At 26.9% G+C, this 24,310-nt stretch overlaps 2 protein-coding genes across 4 annotated transcripts in view; both read right to left on the bottom strand.

Annotated features, from left to right (window-relative positions):
• Positions 1 to 24,310, bottom strand: part of LOC107448633 (lysosomal alpha-mannosidase) — an 80,551-nt gene that overhangs the window by 30,438 nt on the left and 25,803 nt on the right. For all 3 annotated transcript variants that reach the window (XM_043053903.3, XM_043053904.3, XM_043053901.3), the window contains exons 2-7: positions 22,703 to 22,826; positions 9,526 to 9,628; positions 8,463 to 8,612; positions 6,638 to 6,831; positions 3,641 to 3,746; positions 644 to 741 (exon numbers count right to left, since the gene is read on the bottom strand). In XM_043053903.3, coding sequence (XP_042909837.2) covers positions 644 to 741; positions 3,641 to 3,746; positions 6,638 to 6,831; positions 8,463 to 8,612; positions 9,526 to 9,628; positions 22,703 to 22,783 — 732 coding nt within the window. In that variant the 5' untranslated portion in view covers positions 22,784 to 22,826. The remainder of the gene's footprint in view (positions 1 to 643; positions 742 to 3,640; positions 3,747 to 6,637; positions 6,832 to 8,462; positions 8,613 to 9,525; positions 9,629 to 22,702; positions 22,827 to 24,310) is intronic.
• On the bottom strand, positions 14,033 to 21,921 carry LOC107448625 (uncharacterized). Its single transcript, XM_016063895.4, has one exon. The coding sequence runs from the start codon at positions 21,397 to 21,399 to the stop codon at positions 15,307 to 15,309; it is 6,093 nt and encodes a 2,030-aa protein (XP_015919381.3). The 5' UTR covers positions 21,400 to 21,921; the 3' UTR covers positions 14,033 to 15,306.

Below are 24,310 nucleotides of genomic sequence, written 5' to 3'. Positions count from 1 at the left end.
AAAAGATTGAATGCAAAAATATTCTGCCTAAAGTCAAAAATATCAATTTTACTTGAACTTGAGATAAATAGCTATTGATGTAAAAATAAATAAATTTTCATTTATCAAGAATATTATTGTAAAGAGTAATAAATATATTATTATAAGTAGTTTCTGAGAATGAAGATCAACAATCAATTGTTCTGTTGATAATATTTATTTAGAAAAAGTGAACACATTTAATAACAGTTAGAGTTAGCTAAATTAAAAAACAATTACAGTTTAACAGACAAAATATGTCTTCTTTTATAATTTTATTTTAAAATTTATAAAAAAAAATTCTACATAGTCACAAATTATAGCACATGTTCATCAATTTTGCTTAATATTTCAGTCTAACATATTGAAAAATAACCTTAAGGTCACTGGATTAATATTTCTGATTAAAATAAAGGTCAGAGGTTTTGCAGATTTTTTCAACAATTTCTTTTGCTAAAGCTATTAAAACATTTAAGTTCTGACTTTTTATGTTATAATAACAACTAATGTAACCTGAATGTAATGTAAATATAGCAGGTACTATAACTAAAATTTCAATAGTACATTTTAAATTTCTTAAATTAATTTAATAGTGATATTCAAAATCTGCAAGATACCTACTTACTGTGAGTTCTTCATCGGAACAAAATGTGTCAAAGCAAAATCCTTTTGGAGGCCAATAAACATTAGGTAGAACACCAGTAAATAAATCAGCTTTCTTGCCTGTAAAAAAGGAATTGAATATTACATTTATGAATATTTCTATAACATAATACAAATTAAAGGAAGTTTCAAAAATCTCTTTAGAAAATATTACTTTTACAATTATAATATAATTCAATTGCACAGTAAGATAAAATTTTAAAATTTATTTATGTGAAATCAAAAGTAAGCACATACATATGTAAGTATGAAATGAAAGTGAAAATAAAAAAATTACGTCACATTAATGATTTAGATAGGTTAGCTGTTTTCAGTAAACTAATTTTAAAAAACATTATTATGAATGAAATAAGAGAATAATATGGAATAATTAATCTCACACATAAATCTATTTTATGTGTGAAAAAAAAAGATAAAAAAGGGATAAGATAAAAAAAAAGGCTTTTTCTATTCTGATTTATTTCCATTAGTCACTCCTAAATATTCCTTTATTTCTAAGTTTTGGTAACTTCCTAACCATTTTTTACTTTAATATCAACTGATTACTTTAATATCAACTTTATTTATACCAACATTATCATAGTAAGCAGAAATAAAATTGTAAAAAAATTATTGATTCTTCTTATGATATAGCAAAAAATTCATAGCATAATTAATTACTAAAACACTACTTGATAAAGCTAGTAAAGGTTTGTGAAGTCATGGTATAAAGTCTTCTTCTTTCTTCCTATTTTTTTTCTCACAATTTGCTTGAGTTTTTTTAAAAGCAGTAGGACAACAAATTGTTCAAAGAATACTCAAAAAACTATGTATCCTATATATAAAATTATACATTATATTATTATACATCTATATATACATTGAAAGATTATAAATGATTTTAATATAAACTATTTAGGCAATTTAATAGAACTTTTAACTGATTTATATAAATTTAGTTTTTATATTAAAAATTTTTATGATTTACTTAAATAATTATACAAATATTAATTTACATTGCTCATACAAAATTATATAAATATTTTTAATTTATAATATTTTAATACATATGGGTGACCACTCTTGTTTAGTGATCGAGGGTGAGCAGTATCGGTCCTTGTTAAACTTATCTAACAGTGTTCGACTTCATGTGCAGGTCATCAGGTTACCAAAACAAAGGAGTGTAGGTCATCTGGTTATCCTTTGCAGAAGATCAAAATTGTGATGACATTTTTTCAGATCACTCTGAGGGATGTTTTCTAGACAGTCAATAACCATTTGTGCAGTTCTAGTGCGATGTAAATAAAGTAATATTCCTAATAAATTTAACGTCTTATATGACATTAAAAATTATAAAAAAGGTTTCTCAAAATGTTTTCAAAGATCTATTCTTATTGTTAAGAAAGGGTTGGGCAAGTGATCAAACCAACATAGAAAGAAAATATTAAATCATAAGCAACTATGCACTGAATTAACAAGTGACCATAAAAAAAAAATATGCAATGCATAACCAAAACAATCACACTATTTTTAAAAAATGTTATTATAAAGTTTTGCAAAGAAAATAAAGTTAGTTTCTCTATGTTTTATAATAACAGAAAACATATTGCATTTCATGATATATTAAGTAAACTGCAATTTTAAACTATTAAAATATATTTTAAAATAACAGTTTACTTGAAAGTTACATTTCACTTGTTTAAATGATAGTTTACAGAATTAGCCCTTTTAATTTTGGCTCTAAATCTAAACATTCAGAATAGAACTTAGCTACTTAACTTTCCTTTACAACAAATTGGTTTTACTTAGTAGAGAACAATGTAACCTATAACACAGAAATTCATGCACAAATTTGTTGGATTAGCTTGATAACCAAAAGGTTATAATAAACCAAATTTTAACTCAATATTTCAATATTAATTGTCTAAATCAGTGATTCTCAACCACTGTGCCGCGTCACTTTTGTGTTCCACCAAATTCTAAAAATGTGCCGCCAAATATTAGAAATGATAAAATAAAAATTATAATGCTTTTTTTATTACGAGTAAAGTTTAAATTAAAGAAAACTGTATATATATAAAATATTATATATATATGTACACATTTTATAATTTTTCCACGCCTTAACCGTTTGAACATCTTTGTCGGCGATTGTCTTGCCTCTGACAATCTTAAAATAAGAAGAAAGTGTTTAAATTGTCTTTGACAATTTTAAAAAATATTGAAATTAGTAGGAAATTTAATGATTATTTAAATTATTAATCAACAAAGGAAAGTAAGCTAAATATTGACTTTTCAACTTAAATAAAAGCTAATCATTAAAGTAAGCTATGAAATTAAAAGTTATAAAAACAAATTAACAAAGGATAACTAACAAAAAAATAAGCTAACAATTAATAATTAGCGAAAAAACTAGTTGACAAGAAATCACGAAAAAATAACAGTTAATATCTATAGAAAACAAGCTAACAATTAATAACTAGCAAAAAAAATACCTGTTACTAACTAATAAAAAATTAGTCGAAAGAAATAATTAATCCCTTAATAAACGTGCTTTTGTAGTACATATTATTTATATTTTATTTCACATTCAAAATTATTATCACAAACTATTTAACACAGTGTATTATAGGTATGTAAACAACTTTTAAACTGATTTTCTTCATTGTGTGCCGTCAAATTTCAAAATTGTTAAAAGTGTGGCGCCCCCCAAAAAAGGTTGAGAATCACTGGTCTAAATAGTAATAATCTTCATTTCCTGTTAAACAAATATGGAAAGAACTCAACAACAGTCTTATACACAGTTACAAACAAACAAAATAAAATATTCAATTGTTATCATAACTAAAATAATCAGTTTTCTTAACACCAAATTCAAAGAGCTATTTTAAAGAATCTAACAGTATGCGAATCAAATATGAATTGCAACAAAAATTTTAAAAAACATTAGTTGAAACATAATTAAATTGTGCAAACTTACCTAAACTTGGATTAGACTTCCAAATTAATTCCATTGTTTTTGTACTTTCCCTATGAAACTTATCCTGATAATGAATACGGCCCAAAAACAGGCCATCAAAATCCATCTACCAATAAAAATAAAAATTATTCAACAAGCATTTAGAGGATATACATGATATTTGCACATAGTGTCTTGTCTTTTTCATTAGTTTCTAATAATATTTTATGCACAGTGCCTTTTAAAATCTTGAGAAATATACTAGTGTGTGCTCAATATATTTGTACTAATTATGTCTTCTAAAGGGTTGATGATGTCCTATTTTGCAAGGTTCTAATTTTTATTCTTTTTATTAAAAAAATTTTTTTTCCGAAAATATTTGCTTCTTGTTATTATGAAACTGATTAGAAATTATAAGCAATAACCCAAAATCAGCTGAACAATGTTAAATTTTCTAGTTTAAATATGTTTTAATTTAATTTATAAAAGAAATTGGTGTGTAGTAGGGGCAGAACACACTGGTTCTTTTTTGTTAGCTGAAATGTCATAATGGGAAGTTGTTCAGAATCATACCATAAGTTCCTTAATCTATATTTTTTTCTATTTCCTAATTTTAATTCAAAAATTTTAAATAATATTAAAAATCATATTAGCTAAATGTAGCAATTTTTTTAGTAATTTGTAAATATTGCATACTTTTTTAAGCTTCTTCTATGCAATGTTGATGTATTATCTCAAAAAAGTAGACATTTGAATGCAAAATTATTTATGAAACTTTTAATTAATTCAGCAAATGTAAAAGAGTGGCAAAATTTATGTATTTCATAATGGCGACATTTAATATACATATTTCTGGAATCCTAGTCAAAAATAAATTTAAAAAAACATGCACTTTAGAGATCACAAATTAATATTTAAGCGAGGATAAATCTCAAACACTATTGAAAAACAAACTATTGATCAGAAGCATTATTTAAAAACTTGAAATTAATTTACTAAATGTAAAAAAGTAGGAAAATTTATGTATTCCATTATGGCTACATTTAATATACATATTTTGGAATCCTACTCAAAAACAAACAAAAAAAACAAAACTAATGCACATTAGGGATTTCAATATATATATATATATATATATATATATATATATATATATATATATATATATATATATATATATATATACACAGTGAAACCTCCTGTTATGGACACTCCTGCAAAACGGACGCCTCTCAATACGGACATATTTTTAATTCCCCGGGAATCTTCTATGAATAAACCATTACGTACTTTCTCCGCAAAGCGGACACTCCCGTAACCGGACGCGGACAGTCATTTTGATCCTGTAACGTTGTTTTTTATCTCTACAAACCGGACACTACTTTTTCTAAATAAATTGCAAGCTAAAAAAATGCTACTTTTCATCATTTTTAAAGCATGTAAATAAAACTTTTTGCCTTATCCAGAACTAAAAATATTGTTAAGCTATTTCACCACACGAAAAATCAATCTTTCTCCTGTCACCTTGCCTTATCTTTGTAAAGAAAGGAAAGAAAATGGTACTGCACTCCTGAAATAATTCTGACATCGGCATCTTTTGATCTTTTCATCTGGACCACACAGGTTATGAGACCCCTCAAGTTGAAATGACTTCTCTCAATGCTTCTTCCCCATTGAAAATTTCTTTAATCTTCTTATCAATTTGAAGACTGTATTTAACACAATTGGGGTAAAAAAAAGAGAACAGAAGTATAATCTTTGAGGTGTTTATATAAATGAAACATTTATTCAGACACTTGATAGCTGATCAATTGTGAATAATCATCTCCATAGGTCCTCATGACTTACAGGTATGCATTACTTTTTTTTCTGTGAATCATGGGAAGTTTATTTTCCAAGAAAGTATTAACCATGTTCCCGATCAAATGATAAGTAGATGTAAGGGGATGTGAACCTAATAATTGAAACGGACTGAGGACAGTACGCTCCTATTTGGTATAATATGTCTAACTTGAGTATCTATGCTAATAGGAAAATTATATTTATTTATCTGTAGCTACATCCAGAATTATGCATTTATATCAAACTTCTTTATATATTCTTTTTTATCTTTCTTATTGTTTAAATAAATATTCTTGTAGACATTTATAGTATCCTCGTAGATATTATTTAATTATTTCTACATCTTTGAGAATATTCTAAAAACAATTTACGGTATTAAATTTCGTTATTAGGGTATCCTTCCAGTAAACGGACAACTCTCATAAACGGACAAATTTTTTGGTCCCATGAATGTCCGCTTAACGGAGGTTTCACTGTATATATATATATATATATATATATATATATATATATATAAGTGAGGATAAGTCTCAAACAGTGTTAAATCAAATTTTGATATTTTCAATCCGGCATTCATTCATAGTAATTCATTAGATTTCAATAATACTTTTGCCTTTTCTTGACTTTAGTATCATTTGAGGCCTTTTATATGCATGCTTTTTTTTTATACTTTTTTTGTAACAAGGACTTTAAAAATATATAAGGGCAGCTATTAGAGAACACTCAGTATATTTAGTTTTGAGAAATTTTCTGAATTTATGCTTTTTTTCTCCCCAATGTCAGTAGGGAACCAAAAGCATGTAAACAAAGGTTTAATTTGAATATCTTTTTTATTCATCTTTTTCCCTCAAAAACTTTAACACTGAAAAGAAAACCTATAAATCAATAAGTAAATATTTTTTTCTAATCCTCTGACCATTCTTTTCACAATTTTCAGTTAAAAGTAAAGAGTTATAAAATAATTGTAATTAATTTAACCAACTACAATAAAATGTTAAATACATTTGCTTACAATTGATAATGATTAATCTCAGTATATTGCACATTTTCTAGGGATTATGAAAAAATAAGAAGTCTTCATCTTCTAGTTAACTAATGAAAACTGACCATCAATTACATCAATTACAATTTTAAAAATTTCAAGCTTGCTATAAAAGTTTATTTAATTCTACAAACCTGAGCAAATAAAGATGCTTGTTCCCTTGAATGACCAAATGGGTCAATTTGCCAACCAACTTTTGGTTTCCCACAGATACCAAATGTATCATTCAACCATCTCAAACCAATTGTCATCTGGTCTATAATACCCAAATAATGAGTAGTAGCTGCATCATTCATACTCCATCCACCACTTATGAATTCTAATCGACCTGTATAACAATATTACAGAAAACAATGAAATCACTTTAATCTGGTTTGTTACCTATTAAAATGAAACTAAGAATTTATCTGAGAATCACATTTTATAAATATTAATGATATAGTTTTTGTGATTCATTTAAATGGCAGTTATTTTAAGAGCCGTTTATAACTTCTAAAAATTATTCAAAACATTACATTTTATTTTTTAATTTGGAAGATTATTTCTGCAGCAATATGATGGTTAAAAAACAAAATAAGAATTAAATACGTTTCTTAAATCTTTAACTAAACTCAGTATATTAATCAAAAATATTTTATTTTAGCAATTACTAAAGACACAAAATGCATAAACTTATAGAAGGTAATGCATAAACTTATAGAAATAAACAAAAATTTTAAACTACCGACATTAAAATTATGTTTAATTAGTCAAAATAATTGCATCACTAAAAGATATTTCTTATTTTGCTGATGTAAGCAAAAACCAAGAGAGATAAGTTTCTATCAAAATAATGTGATATTAAAAAAAATAATAATTAAAACAAAAAACTACACTTAATAAAACAATCTTTTAAAACATTTTATTATTCATAAATATGTTTTATTAATGTTAAAATGATTATTTTGTTTGGAACAAATTTGTTTTTTAAGAAAAGAGAAACATAAAAATAGTTCAGTTAAACAAAAATATTTTAGGTAAAACAATTTTGCCATTTTCATTCATAGAATACAGGTACTAGTACTTGAATTAACTTCAAACATTAATTATTTAATATTTTTTGAACAAACACAAAGATAAAATTGTAGGTCTATTTTAAGAATAGACAGTTTATTGATGGTATTAAAATTATAAAATAGAACACAATATAAGTGAAATACAATATAAAAATTGAATAATCTTTTTTCAAACACATAGAAAATCACACTTCATGATAGTCTTTTCTACAAAGCAAACCCAGATTGCAATGTTTTGGAGAGGGAACGTCTAGTAGGAAAAAATATTTTTTCAAATCTGCCCATTTGTTAACTCACAGATTAAAATGAATGTACATGTTACAGTGGAACATTAAAATCAGTGAATGTTGACAATCATCAGTGAATATCAACATCACCAATCCATGTATCATTACTTAGGTAACTAATGAGCATTTTTAATCAAATCAATCAAAAAATGTGGTTATTATTAATAATAAGTAGATTAATTGGAGTGATAATCCAAGAGGGTCTACACTTGCATGGAATTATCAACACGGTAGTCTTTAAGGTTCAAAACCAATGCCTGGGTAACACTTGCATACCCTCCAACTGCTACGGAATTTCCGTAGTTTCAGAAATCTTCTTTTCAGACGGTAGCAAAATTAATGTCTTAATATTTAAAAAAAATTTATTTTGGCGTAACTTGTCCACTATTACTTATAAAAGTGCAGGCCATATGGCTAGATTCTTAAGTTCTGATAAAAGTTTTATGAGAGATCCGATTGCTTTAAAAATTTCTACTTTGGTTCGCTACCACTAGAAAGAATTATTTTTAAAATCCTCATAAGTTGGAGGGTATGCACTTGCCCAGAACGTACATTCTTTAATTATAATTGTAAAAAAAAAAATAAGCAACTTTAATTTAAACATTAGATAAGCTTACCATCATTAACTAGCCGACGAACATATTCTTTAGTTAAATCAGTCTGTTCATCCCACCATCGTGTAAAAAAGGCAGACTCCACATAGATAAATTTTCTATTTTCATTTTGCATGAGAGTACTAACAACAGAAGAGATTATTTCATTCACCCCTGCAATGAAAAATTTAAAAGTTGATATCAAAATAATTATACCTATTAAAGATTATTTCCCAAAGGGAGTTAAATCCGACAACATACACATGTTTACTTTAAAAGATTTTCATTTCGTAAAAATTATTGCTAGTTACTTTTACATTTATAAAGTCATGAAAAATATGAACAGTATGTAAATGTTAACAGATGTCGTATTAAGTGATCAAAAATCACAAAAAAAAAAAATTTATAAACTTAATCTAAACATATTTATTGCAAGAATACTAATCAAAATGAGGTTGCCTTAAGGCTGCAATGTTTTCAGAAGCAATGGTTTTGTAAGATGAAAAGAGAGCAACTCAGAATTTTCTGATCTAAAGTAAAAAAAAAAAAATTTAAAAAAATTTCGCTGCTAGACCTAAGACCATTTTCATGTGATGTTTAATTGAGGTAAGATGCATGCATAATTTAATTTAAAAATCTGCATTTTAAAAGATGAAGTAAAATTGCACACCTGAAATATTTAAAGGTGAGCCGGCAAATGGAAATTTTATGCTCTGGTTCACAAAGATGCTGAGCAAATTTTTTTTTTAATATTTATTTCCTTATTTTCACAAAATTATAAGATTATTTATAAATTAAATTTGAAAATATACATTTCAGATAAAGGCAGATTATAAATATAGGAACATCAATTATGCTCTTAGAACAAAAGAAGGTCGACAAAACTTTTATACAATAAATTTTATGCACATGTGTATACATTGACGAGGTAGCACATAGTTGTGAACCATTTAAGGCTTTTCACCTTGAACAGTGTATTTACAACTTAATGCATAAATTGATTTATGAAAGAAGAGCAGAATAAACATGTATTAAAAATATATTATTGAATGCAATATGCATATCATATTAAATATCACTGACTTACACATGTCGTAATATGTGTCAACTGTTTGCAGCCACCCTACGTCATCATGAGTATGCATAATTATATGAAGATTTAACATGTTAGGTTTACCAGAAGGACAAGCCTGTAAAATAGAAAAGTTGCATTTAAAATAAATAGAACAAAACTGATTATATTTTAGCCTAAAATTTAAACAAAAAGTAACCTCCTCTATTTATGATCACTTTTGAGAGGAACAGAATTTTTTCCGTAGACTTTGTTTTGAAGAAAATAAAACTTCTCCCAGCGACCAGACAAACCTCTGCATTAAATGTGGAATAGGTCAAAAAAGGAAACACAAAAAAATATCAAAACAAATAAGTAGATTAAAATGTATCCAAAATATTTGTGCGAGGCTCCTAAAAAGAACTCTTTTTGACAATCTCTAGAAGAGATCTACAACCTCATGCTGCAGTTAGAGTGTACTAATAATGATGCTATCAATGTTTAGAGTTGAAAGTTAAATTACAAAAAAAGTGTTTTTAGAAAAGAACTAAACATCTCAAATAAACAAACCTCTTCTCATCTTTTAAAGATAATTTTTGATATAAAATTAAATGCAAAATTAAACAAAAACACTTAAAATAGTCCTATTATTCATAATTAGTAAATTTGCTTTTACACATAATTATATCAGTAAGGATAATTTTTATGGACGCTAAATTTAATACATCGATCAGGTTTTCATGATGCCAACCCAAGTAGAATTTCCCCACAAAAAAAATAACCCTGACTAAAGTTAAAATAGTTAGTGAAAATCATGTACCTTCGATAACATTTTGAAGTTAATGGAGTAAACCCTTAAAACAACCAACCTCCATCAACATAATTATATAATTAATACAAAATACACATAAAATAAATACAAAGGTCACTTCAGTGTGCAACTAAACTGGACTATATGAAAAAAAAAAACATTTTTTCACTAAAGTTCCTTTAGTTTGTTTGGGAATCTGATATTTTACTAACTCACAGTAAAGTTAAAACAATATCTTACTCAAATAAAATATAATTTTTAAACAAATTTTTTATTTAGTTATTGTTCCCGATCAACATTGAAATGTTATGATTGTTTCCACAGTTTAACTTTTAATGGCAAGCAAACGATTTTCACAAGAGAATTATACAGAGCTAGGAAGTAACTCCCCATCTTATCCAATCTTCGTTTATCTTTCACAATTTGAGCTCACTAGCTGACTCATTGGATATTTATGTATTTCAGTCTAGCTTAGTATGATTGCTGATACTCTTTTTTAAAACAAAATTCTACAAACATGCAACATATAAATTCTCTAAAATTTTTGGATTTGTAAAAATTTAATTTAGATACATGATTTTATTAATTATGAATTTCATTTGTTATTTAGAGACACAACATGATTTTTTTTCTTACACAAACTCATAATTTTTTTAAAAACAGAAGGAAAAGATAATAAAAAGAAATAAATAGCATAGCTAGCCAATTGCCATGGCTGTCGTTTTTTTCTTACACAAACTCATAATTTTTTTAAAAACAGAAGGAAAAGATAATAAAAAGAAATAAATAGCATAGTGACCATCTGCCATGGCCGTCATTGATGCTATTAATGGGGGCATTCAGAGATGGAGAAAAAGAGACAACACCCTCAGGTATCCAGCTATAAGCGGACATCTAACCGCCGACTAAAATCTTAAATCTATTACATTTTGACTCAAAATTTTTTTAAAAGCAAATATTTGGTTCAAAATAATTATTTTAAGAAAAATGCAGTTATAAATCAAATTTAATTAGCAAATTTTAAGGTGGTTAAATAAAAAGAATTATTATCAATAAAATTTAAATATTTTTTAAATAAATAAAATTGAGAATATTTTATTTTTAACTACTCATTTTTACCCTATATTGATTTTAGCTTACATTAACATGAAATATGCGTTTAAATTTCTATAAAATACATCAGTCATTTCAAGGGATCTAATCGAGAAGTTTGTCCTGGGCACATCTACTGTAGAGACTCTAAATAATTAATGTTGCTTTTAACTCAAATTAATAGCCACAACTATCATATTTTTTAAAGAACATATTTTATTTAGAAGAGTAGAACAAAAATATTTTCATGTACAAAGGTAAATCATTTTTTAAAACTTATAGAAATAGAGAACATAAAAAAATACACTAACTGATCGTTATTCTTTAAATAGACATAATTTAAATTGTAGTGTTTAATGTTTTATGCAATTTCATGTAAAGAAAGATATGTCAAACAAATATATTACGAATTTTCAACAGGGTTGCCACTCAAATCTGGAGGGAAAAAAAACTTCCTGTGTTTTCCCAGTACATATTATAGACAATATATTAAGAGGAAAAACACAATCACAGTCCTCTTGTTTGAGCTATATTGGATTATAGATTGTTATGATTGCTGAAAAAACTTAAGAGAAAAAAGGAACAACTGAACATATTTAAAGCAAATAATGCTATAGTAAATGAACTAGTTTAATATGGCTGAAATATCATCCTTGAATATTCCATAGATTGCACTTTAAGAGTTTATAATTTTTTTAAAGATGAAAAAAGGAAACAAAATTCCCTGTATTTTCCCAGTTTCTAAAGGAAAACTCAAAATTCCCTGGATTTTCTCTGCTATTTTAGGTGATTATTAAATTCCTTATATTTTCCAAGTTTTCCCTGTGGAGGGGCAACCCTGTTTAATGTCTATATTAAAGGTTATTTATTTCATATTTGATTACAAATGCAATGAACGATAAAAATGAAAAGAGTTCATAAAACAGTCATAAAAACAATTAAACTTGCAAACAATATACTTGTATAATGTTAATCTGAAAGACAAAAGTTTGAAGCTGTTAATATTTCCATTGTCACTTAGGTGCAGGGTTGGAGTTTTTGCCGGCAAAAAGGGGATTTTGCCAGGACAGTGGCAAAAACCTGGTAAAAACCGGCAAAAACTGGTAAAAACCGGCAAAAACCAAATTATCTAAATTGCTGATTAAATATTATTACAAAATACTTGAAACAAATTTAAATCAATCATAAGGAATAATAATTTTGATACATTACATGAAAAAATTATTTTTAACATATTAATAATTAATATAAAGGCAATAATTTTTAAAAGATTGAAAGTTTTTGACCTCTTTTCATTTTAGAATCCTTAAATAAATGTTTTTTTTACAAATAAATAAATATTATTATTTGTATAATATTATTATTATATTATAAAAAATTATTTGTACAATGATTAACTACACATCTAGATAGATATTTTATGCTTTAAATTATAGTTAATTTAAAATAAGTTCATTTCACAGGAAAAAAGAGACTAATCGCAAATTTTCCAATCAATAATGTTTTAAACTACTAAAATGATATATTATTACATTATGATTTAATTATGGAATAATAATTTTGTTAATTTTTTTGTAATTATTTATATTTATAGTATATATTTCAATTTTAGGAATAATTTTGTACCAAAAATGTGTTTTTGTCCTCTCATCTTGGAAAATATAGGTTTTTGCCAATTTGCTTGGCAAAAACCTGTTTTTGCCAGGACGGTTTTTACCGGTATTTACCATGGTTTTTTCCATCTGCGGCAAAATCTTGCCAACCCTGCTTAGGTGTATAGATAAGAATATTCAAATAAATACTGATTAAACATTCACCATTAGTGAATATTAATATTTTGGGTTTTGGGAGGGAAAAAAATGGGATATATTGATTTAATATTTTGAGCTCATAACATAGACTACGTAACTTTTGACAAAAAAAAAAAAAAAATCACTTATGGTGAAATTTTAGTAGGAAGCAACTAAGTAACATTTTTATTAATATGTTAAAGTTAAAACATAATTTGTCGTGCACAACACAGGACAGGATGTCACATTGATGAACAAGAGAACTTGTGCACTCAGTTGATAAATGGATTTGCTCCCTTTTATCTTTTTAGTAAAATACTATAAGTTTAACAATTTTATTGAAATAACTTGTTTAAATTACGTAAGAAAAAAGAATCATAATATATAAGGCTGAGGAAAATGTTGGAAAAGAAGGATCTTATGGACCTAATTTAAACTTTTGAGAAAACACAAGAAGGAAAAAAACAGATTGTATATGAACATTAACAGAGATTGTGTATAAAAGAAATAAGCTTCGTTCTCATCATAGAGCAACAAGATTAAATTCGACATTTGTCATAGTGAAACAAGATTAAAGTCGGGTACAATAAGATTAAGTCAGTTAAAGATTGGCTACTTTATTTTAGCCACTGCAAGGCACTTAGCTATATCTCATAGTATTTGCAAATTTTAAATTGGTCTTTCTTGAAATTTAAAATTCCATACAAAAATTCATTTTATTTCCAGTATGGAATTTAAGTTGATAAAAATAGCTAACTTCCACGCAACATAAATGGGTATACATTACCTATAATATTGCATAAGGACAAAAATATTGCACAAGTTAAAACTCTGAAATTAACTAAAGATCGAAATTTAATATTTGTTTATTTTTCATGGTCAGGACAGGTATCATTTCATTACTCAAACATATTTTCTTACAAATACAAAACATAAAAGACAGTCAAAATTGCAAAATAAAAATTCAACAGTACAACTCAATTACTAGAGCTACAAATTAAAAAATAAATAACAAGCACAATACTTTGCATATAAACTCATCATTAGTCATCTAAGTGGTAGTTTTTCCATTGCATTTTGAACAAGATTAAACATTGTAAAATAAAAACTGTCTCAAAATTTCAAGTTTTATGAAAAAATAAAACTATAAACAAATTTTTTGGATAAAACGAGAAGAAATAATAATAAATGTTGAGAAAAAATAAATGTAAGTAAATGTCGAGAAAAAATAACAATCAATATAAGTTTCTTAGAAAAAAATAAGTTTTAACAATTGTTTTTTACTGATATACATGCTGAATACAATTTATTAATAATTAAACAAAAATAACACTTTTCTTAATACTTCATGCAGTGAAAAATTACTTTTAACTAAGACATAAAAATAAAAAGTTACATTATAATAGTTTATCTCGAAAGTGGGGACATTTCCCAATCAGTTACTGATAGCATCAACAATTATCATCAAAAGATCATTGTTTTTCTGAATATTTTTAAAAAATATGTAGTAGTTAGCCTGGCCAATAATCTTTAAAGAATTAAGCAACTATTGGAGAACTTACATCCAAACTTTAATTTTTTTTAATTTAAACTTTAACAAATCAAGAGGTAAACACAGTGATCATAAATAAATTGTCAGGCAAACTATTCTTAACAGAATTAATTAATAAATATTTATTCAATATGCCATTTACATTTTTGGTCCTGCTGAAATCTATCAGATATCATGGATATTTCCATATTGATACCTGTTTGCACTAACTACAATTGCTGAGACACAAGAAAGTTTTTAAATTTCAAAATATTAAAGAAAAAAATGATGTAGAGGTTAGCCAAGGGATATTACAAATCACCATTAGAGTTGTTCGTCGACGTTTTTTTTAAGTTCCTAACATACCACTGTCTGAAAGTCCCCAAAATTTGATGAATATTTGGTGCAAGTACCACATGGAAATCGTCCCCAATAGTGAACTTTAAAAAAAATTACTATGAATAAAAATAAATAGAGCTTTCTAAATGAGAAAACCAATGATGTCTAAATATTAAGTTAAAGATATTGAACAAATGTATTAAAAATAGTTTCTGCACACAATAAAATTTTTAATAACAAAACAAACAAAAAAATTATTGATGCTTAGGACAAAAAAATTTATCTCTAGATTTACGTCTTCCAAAAACATGTCTCTGACAATAAGAATTAGGACAATCCTGGCACTGATAATAAGGTTCATTTTCACATTTTTGACAAATATGGGCTGGGCACTCCCATTTCTCAGTATTAGTATCTTTTTTAATTTTTACGCAACGATGATGATAAAAATAGTCACAAGCTTCCCTGGAACACCGAATAAGCATTCCACCAGTCTTACATATAAAGCACAAAGCTTTAACACCACCTAATCTTGAAATACAATTCCTCACAGTATTAACATTTGTTTCATCATGCTTTTTTAATTTACTTTCACTATCTAGGAAGGAGTGCTTAGGGCACACCAAATCCTCTAAATTAGAATCACTTTCAATTCTTAGACAAAAATTATGAAAAAATAATCCACAACCTTCATGAGAACACTCAATTAGTTTTCCACCAGTATGACATTGAAAGCACACAGCTTTCTTCTCGTTAAAATCGGAGGTATTACTTCTTTCAGTTGAATTAAGTTTTGTTTCATTTAACGAGATGTTTTTACCATTTTGACACAAATGAACAGGACATTCCCATCCTTCAGGATTAATATCTTTATCAATCTTCAGGCAACGATGATGATAAAATAATCCACATTCTACCCGAGAACATTCAATCATCCTTCCACCAGTCTTGCATTTAGAGCACATTGCTTTCACACCATTGATTCTTGTGATAGAACTGTCCTTCTTTACATCATTAACATTTACTTCAACATTTCTCGCATTTAAATCTTCTGTTTTTCTTTTTTTGTGTTTTGAAAATGAGACTTCACAAAAACTGGAGTCAGATAATTTCCTTTTCTTTGTATTTTTCACTAAAGTAGCTTCTTTGTCAGATAATTTAAGTTTATTTTTATGAGAATTTTTTCTTTTATTTAAATCCTCCACTAACAAGTTGTCATTAGGATTAGAATCTGTATCAGAACTCGAGCTAGATCGCTTTCTCTTATTGTTTTTTACTATAACAGTTTCCTTACTGTTGCCATTGGAGATTTTCTTTTTAGTAACAAGTTCAACTTTAGAAGATGTAGATTCTAGGTGAAGACTACTCTTACTTTTAGCAACTGTTTTTATTGTAAGATCATTCTTATTATTATCCTTGGAGGTTTTCTTTTTGGTAACATTTGTTTTAAAGTCAATGTCAATTTTAGAAGTAGGTACAGATTCTAGGTCGAGACTATTCTTAGTTTTAGCGATAACTTTCACTTGAAGAATATTCTTGCTCTTATCATTGGAGGTTTTCTTTTTAGTTCCCTTAGCGTCGGAAAGGTCAGTTTTAGAAGTAGGGGCAGATTCTAGGTCAAGATTACTTGTTGCAGTCTTTTCAAAGTCTGTTGTTATTCCCTGCCCCTTTAGAGGTTTTTTCCCAATAACACCACTGCATCGAGCAGAGCCACAGTTACAATTAAGTTTCTTATTAAACCGAGAAAAATCCATTTGGTAATCAAAAGTTAATTCAGTTCCAGCTTTAACATCTTTTCTAGCAAATAGACCGATTCTGGGATCACTATTCACAATCCATTTCTGCATTTCACAATTAGGTTCACAGGAATGGTTCATAAATCTAGAATAATTTCCTTTAGGACCAGCGTCAATTATACGATTAGAATCCAAAGTGCAAAAGTAAAAGTTTGTGTCACCAACCATTTGTTTCTGTTTTGTTCTACGTTCACATTCCTCTTCATCAATCAAATCACCAACATATTCTATAACAAATTGACCACACTTAATATCTTCTTTAGCTTTCAAGCCCCAACCTCTATTATCAGTATAAAATGGCTTGCAAGGGGCATTCTGTACATTAACAAACTTACGATTCTGACAATTTTTACCAACTTTACAGTTATAATCATTGCATTCATGAAGCATACTACGATTGAGGCAGAAAGTATAATCTCCACATGGATTAGGGTCAGAATCTTTACAACCACATGTATGAGTATCGTCTGCATCCAAACAACTATAAATTTGAACATTGCCAACAGGACGATTAGTCTTAATGTGCACATAAGGGGGTAGTTTTTTTGTATTAAAAGATTCAATAGATCTTAGTGCCTTTTTATTCATTGTAGCAGACATGGCCAATTTCAATGCATTTTCAAAGTATGGATTAGGTATGAATTTTTTAAATTTATGTTCAACCTTCTCTTCTGAAGAAATTTTTTTATAAACAAAAGGATAAGCACGTCTTGAATTGATCCAGAAATATTCCTCAGTTCCAAAAAATTTTACAGGAAATTCGCCAATAGAATGTGGGACTTCTTGCACATTGTTTGGAAGGTCACAAGTCTTAACAATTTCAGCTGGCCACCACTGAAAATCACACACCCGAGCCCAAACTATGTCATTATAGCGCAATGTTTGGCGAGTTTCACATCTGTCACAGATATAACATTCAGGAGACTTAATTTTAATACACTTAATATGAACAGATGCTGGACAAAGTTTGCAGAATATTAAATTTTTGTTACCTCCACAAACAATGCAAAAAGTTAGGTTTATAAAAACTGATTCAGGCTTATTTTCAGATGGACAATGCTTTGAACATGATATATTATCTGCTGAAATTACAAAACCTGGTATGAAACACTCATCCCTACAGTGAAATGCAGTAGGGCACTTAGAACACATGTACATGTCACCTTTTGAAATTTGAGAATTCTTATGATTCATATTGTAACAAGGTAAACAAATATGAAGTGGACATGTGTTAGAGTCAGATTTAACAATATTTGGATATCTTTTAAAACAAGGAGCATGATATGTTTTACGACATGATTCAACAGAGCAAACAATTAAATCAATGCCAGTTCTTTTACATGCAAAACACACATTTTGTTCAGTTTCAGAAGGCACAATAGATTTTAAGCTGTTACAAGTGACTTTTTTCGCTATGACATTGCACATTGACTCCTTGTCTTGCTTTTTTACATCTATGAATTCAGCACTTTCAATAAAGCAAGAATCAATGGGTGTATATTTGTTTTTATTTTCAATTTTATCATTAACTTTATATTCTAGATCGTCCCCTTCATAAGGAGTTTGCTTATTTAATTCTATAAAAGCTGTACTAGCTAAACATATAGATTTTGAGACTTGCTTTAGATTTTCTTTTTCAATTAAGTTCAAGCCGATATTTTCATTTATCATTATCTCATTCTTGTGTTTCAGTTCTACATCACAAACTTCTGTTTCTAATTCAATAGCTTCATAACTAGATAAGTTTTTTTCCTCCAATTTCTTAGAATTTATAAAAGAGTCTTCAACAAGCTCAGATGATTCAAGATCTATATTGTTAACAACTCCATCATGTTCTTGATTTGCATTGTAAATTGCATTATCAACCTCAGAAGAATCTTCTTCTAACTCTACACTGTTTGTAGAAACATCAATTTTAATAATTTCAGGCCCAGTATTTGCATCCTTGATTATTTTATTATTTTGTTTCAAGTTTTCATCACTAACATCATTTTCTGGTATAACACCTTCATAATTAGAAACAGCTTTTTCCTTCAGTTTTATAACATTTATAGAGGGATCAGTTTTTACAAAATCCTTAGATTTGGGACCTATATGAATAACTTCCTCTTGTTTATGTCCTGTATCGGAATTTTTAATATTAACTCTAGAACATTCTTTATCGAAATCTAAATTACTGCAAGAAAGATCAATTTTAACGATTTCAGATTGGATATTTGCATTCATGATTATTTCATCTTTTTGTTCCAATTTTTCATCACAATTTTTGTTTTTTAGTTCAATAGCTGAATAATTAGATTCAGTTTTTTCAATCAATTCCACTTCAACCAGCTCTGAAAATTCAGGATCTTCATTGTAAATAATTTCATAATGTTTCATTTGTGCACTACAAATTGGGTCATCTCCGCTAGAATTGTCTTCTTCCAACACTACGCTGCTTGTAGAAAAATCAATTTCAATAATTTCAGAGTCAATATCAATATTCTTGATTATTTCATTCTTCTGTTTCAGTTTTTCATAACTAACTTCATTTTCTAGTTCAATATCTTCACAATCAGATTTAGCTTTTTCCTTGAGTTTCACAGCATTTTCCGAGGAGTCACTATTAACAGACTCTGAAACTTTAGAATCAATATCAGAAATAACTACATCTTGTTTTTGTTGAGCAATTACATTGTAAATTGCAATATTATTATTAGAGTATTCTTGATCAGATTCTACACTACTTGTAGAAATATCAATTTCAATAATATCAGAAGCATATTTTTTACTATCTATTTCAATTATTTGTTTTAGATTTTCATCATTATAGGAATCATCTAATTTAATTTTGTTATGATTACACATAGATTCTGCTATTGTCTCTAATATTGCAATAGATTGGTCAATAATAATTTTGTCTTGTTCTATATTGTGAACCTCATTTTTAAATTCACTCATTTCACGGTCACTTTTCTCTGGTTCTGTGTCATTTGTAGAAATATTGATTTTTATTTCAGAGATATCTTTAACAAAGATTATTTCCTCACCTTGATTTCGAGGTTCAAAACTAGTCTTATTTTCTAATTCGGCAATTTTTTCACTCAGTACAGATTGAACAACTTGCTCTATCTTATCAGCAGAAGCATTACCTTCAATAACATTTGATGAGTTATTTTCCACATCACAATTTTGTTCAAAAGATTCATCACTAATTACATTCTCACATTGAATAATTTCAGAACTAGGCTCACGAAATTCATCATTAGTGTTTTTTATATTTTGACTAATTTTTTCACTCGTTACAGTTTGAGCAACTTGCTCTATCTTATCAGCAGAAGTATTACCTTCAATAACATTTGACGAGTTATTTTTCACATCACAATTTTGCTCAAAAGATTCATCACTAATTATATTCTCACAATGAATAATTTCAGAACTAGGCTCAAGAAATTCATCATTAGTGTTTTTTATACTTTGACGAACTTCACAATATTGTTTGAGAGTTTCACCATTAATTTCACTTTTACATTGTATCACTTCACAATTTTGTTTAAAAGATACATTTGCTACGCCTTCACATAATGTATTCTTAAAAACATTTTTGTCAATATCACACTTTTTAACAAATTTATTTTGTTTACCTACATGTAGGCTAAAATTCATACAATCTCCAACCTTATCCAGAGGTACATTTTCTGTTATAACTTCTATTTGAACAATGTCACTCTCAGTTGAATTTTCTGCTCTTTGAATTAATTGAACAACTGGAGCTTCCTTTAATTCTTTTTGGAATAAATTCAAATTATGCTTAAATTCATTTGATGTATCAGAAATTGGTTCAAAAGACTTAGTCGGGGAATCCAGAAGGTAAGTATTACAAACAGAACTTCCATCATGCTCAAGAACAAAGTTTTCAACGGGACACAAACTTCCAGCGTCATCAGCACTGTTATTAGAAAATTTGTTGTTATAACAATCCAAATTTAGATCCTTATCATCACTGGGAATAACTTTCATGGCATTATCTGCAACAGAAATGTCTCTCTCAGAATAAGAATGGGGAGTATTCTTTCTAGTACCTTTTTCAATAACATCTGATTGGCAGAATTGTTTTTCTCTAGTACTATTATTATTGGCTGAATTTAATACCAGAACTCCTGGTTCATCAATACTATTGCTCAGTATTTTTTTTGTACATAAAATATCACTGTCAGCAAACATAATTGGTTTATTGTGATTATTTAAACCATTTTCTACAACATTAAAGTGAGTATCTTTAGTACTATTGAATGATTCATTTCTACATTGGTAAGAATTAAATTGCTTATGACTTTTTACAAATGTAACATCAGGTTTTGATTTATCTTTAACATTGGTTTCATTTATAACTAAAATTGACCTTTCACCTTTTTCCATCACAGAAATATTTTTTAGATCACCATTTTCTCCAGGCAAAGTATTTAAATTGAAACTTTTTGAAATATCATTTTCAAATGTTTTTGTTTCAGCTTCAGAAATGAAGTTGATATTTAGAGAATTCATTTCACAATTTTCTTTAAAAGAACACATTTTAAATTGCTTGAAGCAACATCAAGTACTAATGTAAATACAGGAAATTGAAGAAAACATTACACCGCGTGTTCTGAATTAAATCAATCGACTTTATATTTATTAAGAATGACTATTTAACATTTCGAAGAAGTCTTCATAAATTTTACTCCAAAAACATATTTCAAAATAATACCAAACAGTGAACGAATAAATACACATCTTTCTTAAAAATTGAATAATTTTTTTTAATGCATCAATATAAACAAACAAAAAAGTCGGAAATTGCGGGCAATCAGAACGATTAATGATAATGATTAATCGATTTTTTACAGTAATAATGATTTCGATACGATATGCATTAAATTTTTAGTTTCATTTATTTCTTTATTTTTTCTATTAAACATTTGGAGTCTGAAAAATTAGTTTACAGAACACTTATCTGAAGTGATTTGTAATGATTTTTCAGATTTTACAATGTTATAAATTAACGAGACGAAGTTAAGGAGTTGTGGTGACAAAAACACAAGAGATAAAAAAAATAAAAAATCTTGAATGTTTCAGAAGTGTCGTGTCGCCATCTTTTAACAACATTATTGAGCAAAACTGAAACTGAAAATTCATAATAATTTTTTTTCTTATGACTCCAGTAGATATCCGATTTCTTTTGCAAAAGAAACTGTTTTTACAATGTAGCTCACTTAAAAGAAAAGATTGCTTTATCAATCACATTATTCGTTTTTTAGAAAAATAGTTTAATATATTTTATTATACCAAATTTTTATTATACCAAATATTTTATTATACCATATTTATTTATACCAAAGAAAAAAAACGTAGATTATTTTAGTCCTAAAATCTATTTATATGTCCTTATAAAAAAGTAACAATAATTACAAACAAAAAAAATTGCTTACAATCTAAAGCTATTGCAATTAGTCACAGATATATTCAGATTTTTACATTACAATGAGAATTTCACATCTATCTCTTTCTCTATTTTTTTTTTTGAAAAGTTTTAAAAAGAAATAAACAGACTTCAGAAGAATGAATACTTTTGATCTATTTTTAAAACGTCGTACAATCAAAAATGTGAGGATCATTTAAAAAAACTAACAAAAAAACATTTCAATGTCATCACATAGTGCGTCATAAAAAACTACCCAATAAAACTGAAAAATCACTTAAATTAATAGCTTTTTTTTAAAAAAAAAAAAGTTCCTCTTCTAGATTTGAGCTGTTTATTTTAATCTAAGTTTAAACAAATTTTGCATAAAAACCCAACCTATTTTCTCAAAAGATTCAAATATGAGAATTGTCTTACCTCATAACCACAAGAAGATGCAGAAATATATTTCAAAAAGTTTGCAATAAGCAAAATAATCATGTGAGACTTAATTTCCATGTTTAAAATGCCTTTCGTACGTTTTCAAGTTTCACTGGGTAACCTGTAAATTAAATAATAGATTTCAATTAATCCATACAGTGACAGTGAATACTTTTTCCAACATTGCATTTTAAAAAAAGACCAGATTTAATAAATGAAATATGGATGGCGGCATTATGATGACTAAAATAATAATTAAAAAAATATTAATGTTAAATGAGAATAAATTTTTGGCTTTCGATTTAAAAAAATTGATATTTAATTATAACTCATTTAATCACTAATTCGGCTATAAATAAATATATTGTAGCAAGAGACAGAAGTGGTTTGATACAAATAAACTTTAGCGATATTAACCCTTTGACGCAGATGGAATACCAATTCCTTTTTTGTCGTCAGAGCAATTACAATTATTAAGCAATTACAATTAATTAGAGTAATTACAAGCAACAATATACATTGGTATTTTTTAACTTCAAAAAAAAAAAAAAAAAAGTTTAATATTTACTAAAAGGATTTTTCGAATTAGCCGAATTACATTTGCACTAAAATATGCAATTCAAAAAAAGTAGTTTGAAGATTTTTTTCCATCCATATACAAAAATTTATCAAACACTGATTTTGTAAATTAAAACAAAATTCAATATATAAATGACTGATATTTTATATTGAAATAAGTACTAATTGGAAATATTGTTGATTGTAAGTGAGCCATGTTTGTTAGATTTTATCTTTAATACGGAAAGGGACACCCGGGTATGTATTTCATAATCATATGCTATTAAAATGATAAATATAATATTCGCACTTATTTTTTAATATATTATTATAAATTAATTATAATGATAATTTCGCATTAATTTATTATAAATTAATACAAAATAATAAAAAGTATGTTAAGTAAAAATTCCGCGTCAGCTATGTTGAAAAAAATTTCAGTATTAATTCTATTTCACTCTAATAGTCAGCATTTTAAAAGTGTTGAAGATGTTTATCGTTTACTTGGTTTAACTTACATTAAAATGAATAAATAAATAATAATTTTAAGATAACTAATTAATTTTAAACCCATTAAGAATAATATTGTTATAAAATTAATTAGATAACAAATTAATTTTAAAAATTGACTATATAGGCAAAATGATTACAAACGCAAGAGTTCTAATTGGCACTTTAAAAAGCAATAAATTTAATTAAAATGAATTTATTTTAAGAATAGTGAACAAATGTTTAATTCTGTCTGGCATAATAACTAAAAATTAATTTAAATATTAATAATTTTCTATTTTTTCCCCATAGATACATTTTTTAATTTGCTTAAAACACATGGTTTTAGAATAATTTATATTTAGAGTTGAACCAGAGCGTATCCAAACGCAGAATGCGAATACTTTCACTATGTCAAAATATTCGCATTATTTTTGAAGGCAGTAAAGAATTCAATTTAAACAAACAATGAAATAAATTAATGCATTCATTTTCTACTTCGTGGGAAAAATTTATTTCAAAACAATAGCAGGTCTCAAAAAATAGCATAAATACATA

Source organism: Parasteatoda tepidariorum, chromosome 6, assembly GCF_982258835.1.
Source record: "Parasteatoda tepidariorum strain Cologne lab strain chromosome 6, Ptep-v5.0, whole genome shotgun sequence".
Lineage (NCBI taxonomy): Eukaryota > Metazoa > Arthropoda > Arachnida > Araneae > Theridiidae > Parasteatoda > Parasteatoda tepidariorum.
The sequence above is the reverse complement of the archived record's forward strand: the minus strand, read 5'-3'. Positions and strand labels throughout refer to the sequence as shown.

Excerpts from the sequence above, each read along its gene's own strand:
- LOC107448625 (XM_016063895.4), bottom strand. The coding sequence starts at position 21,399 with ATGTGTTCTTTTAAAGAAAATTGTGAAATGAATTCTCTAAATATCAAC.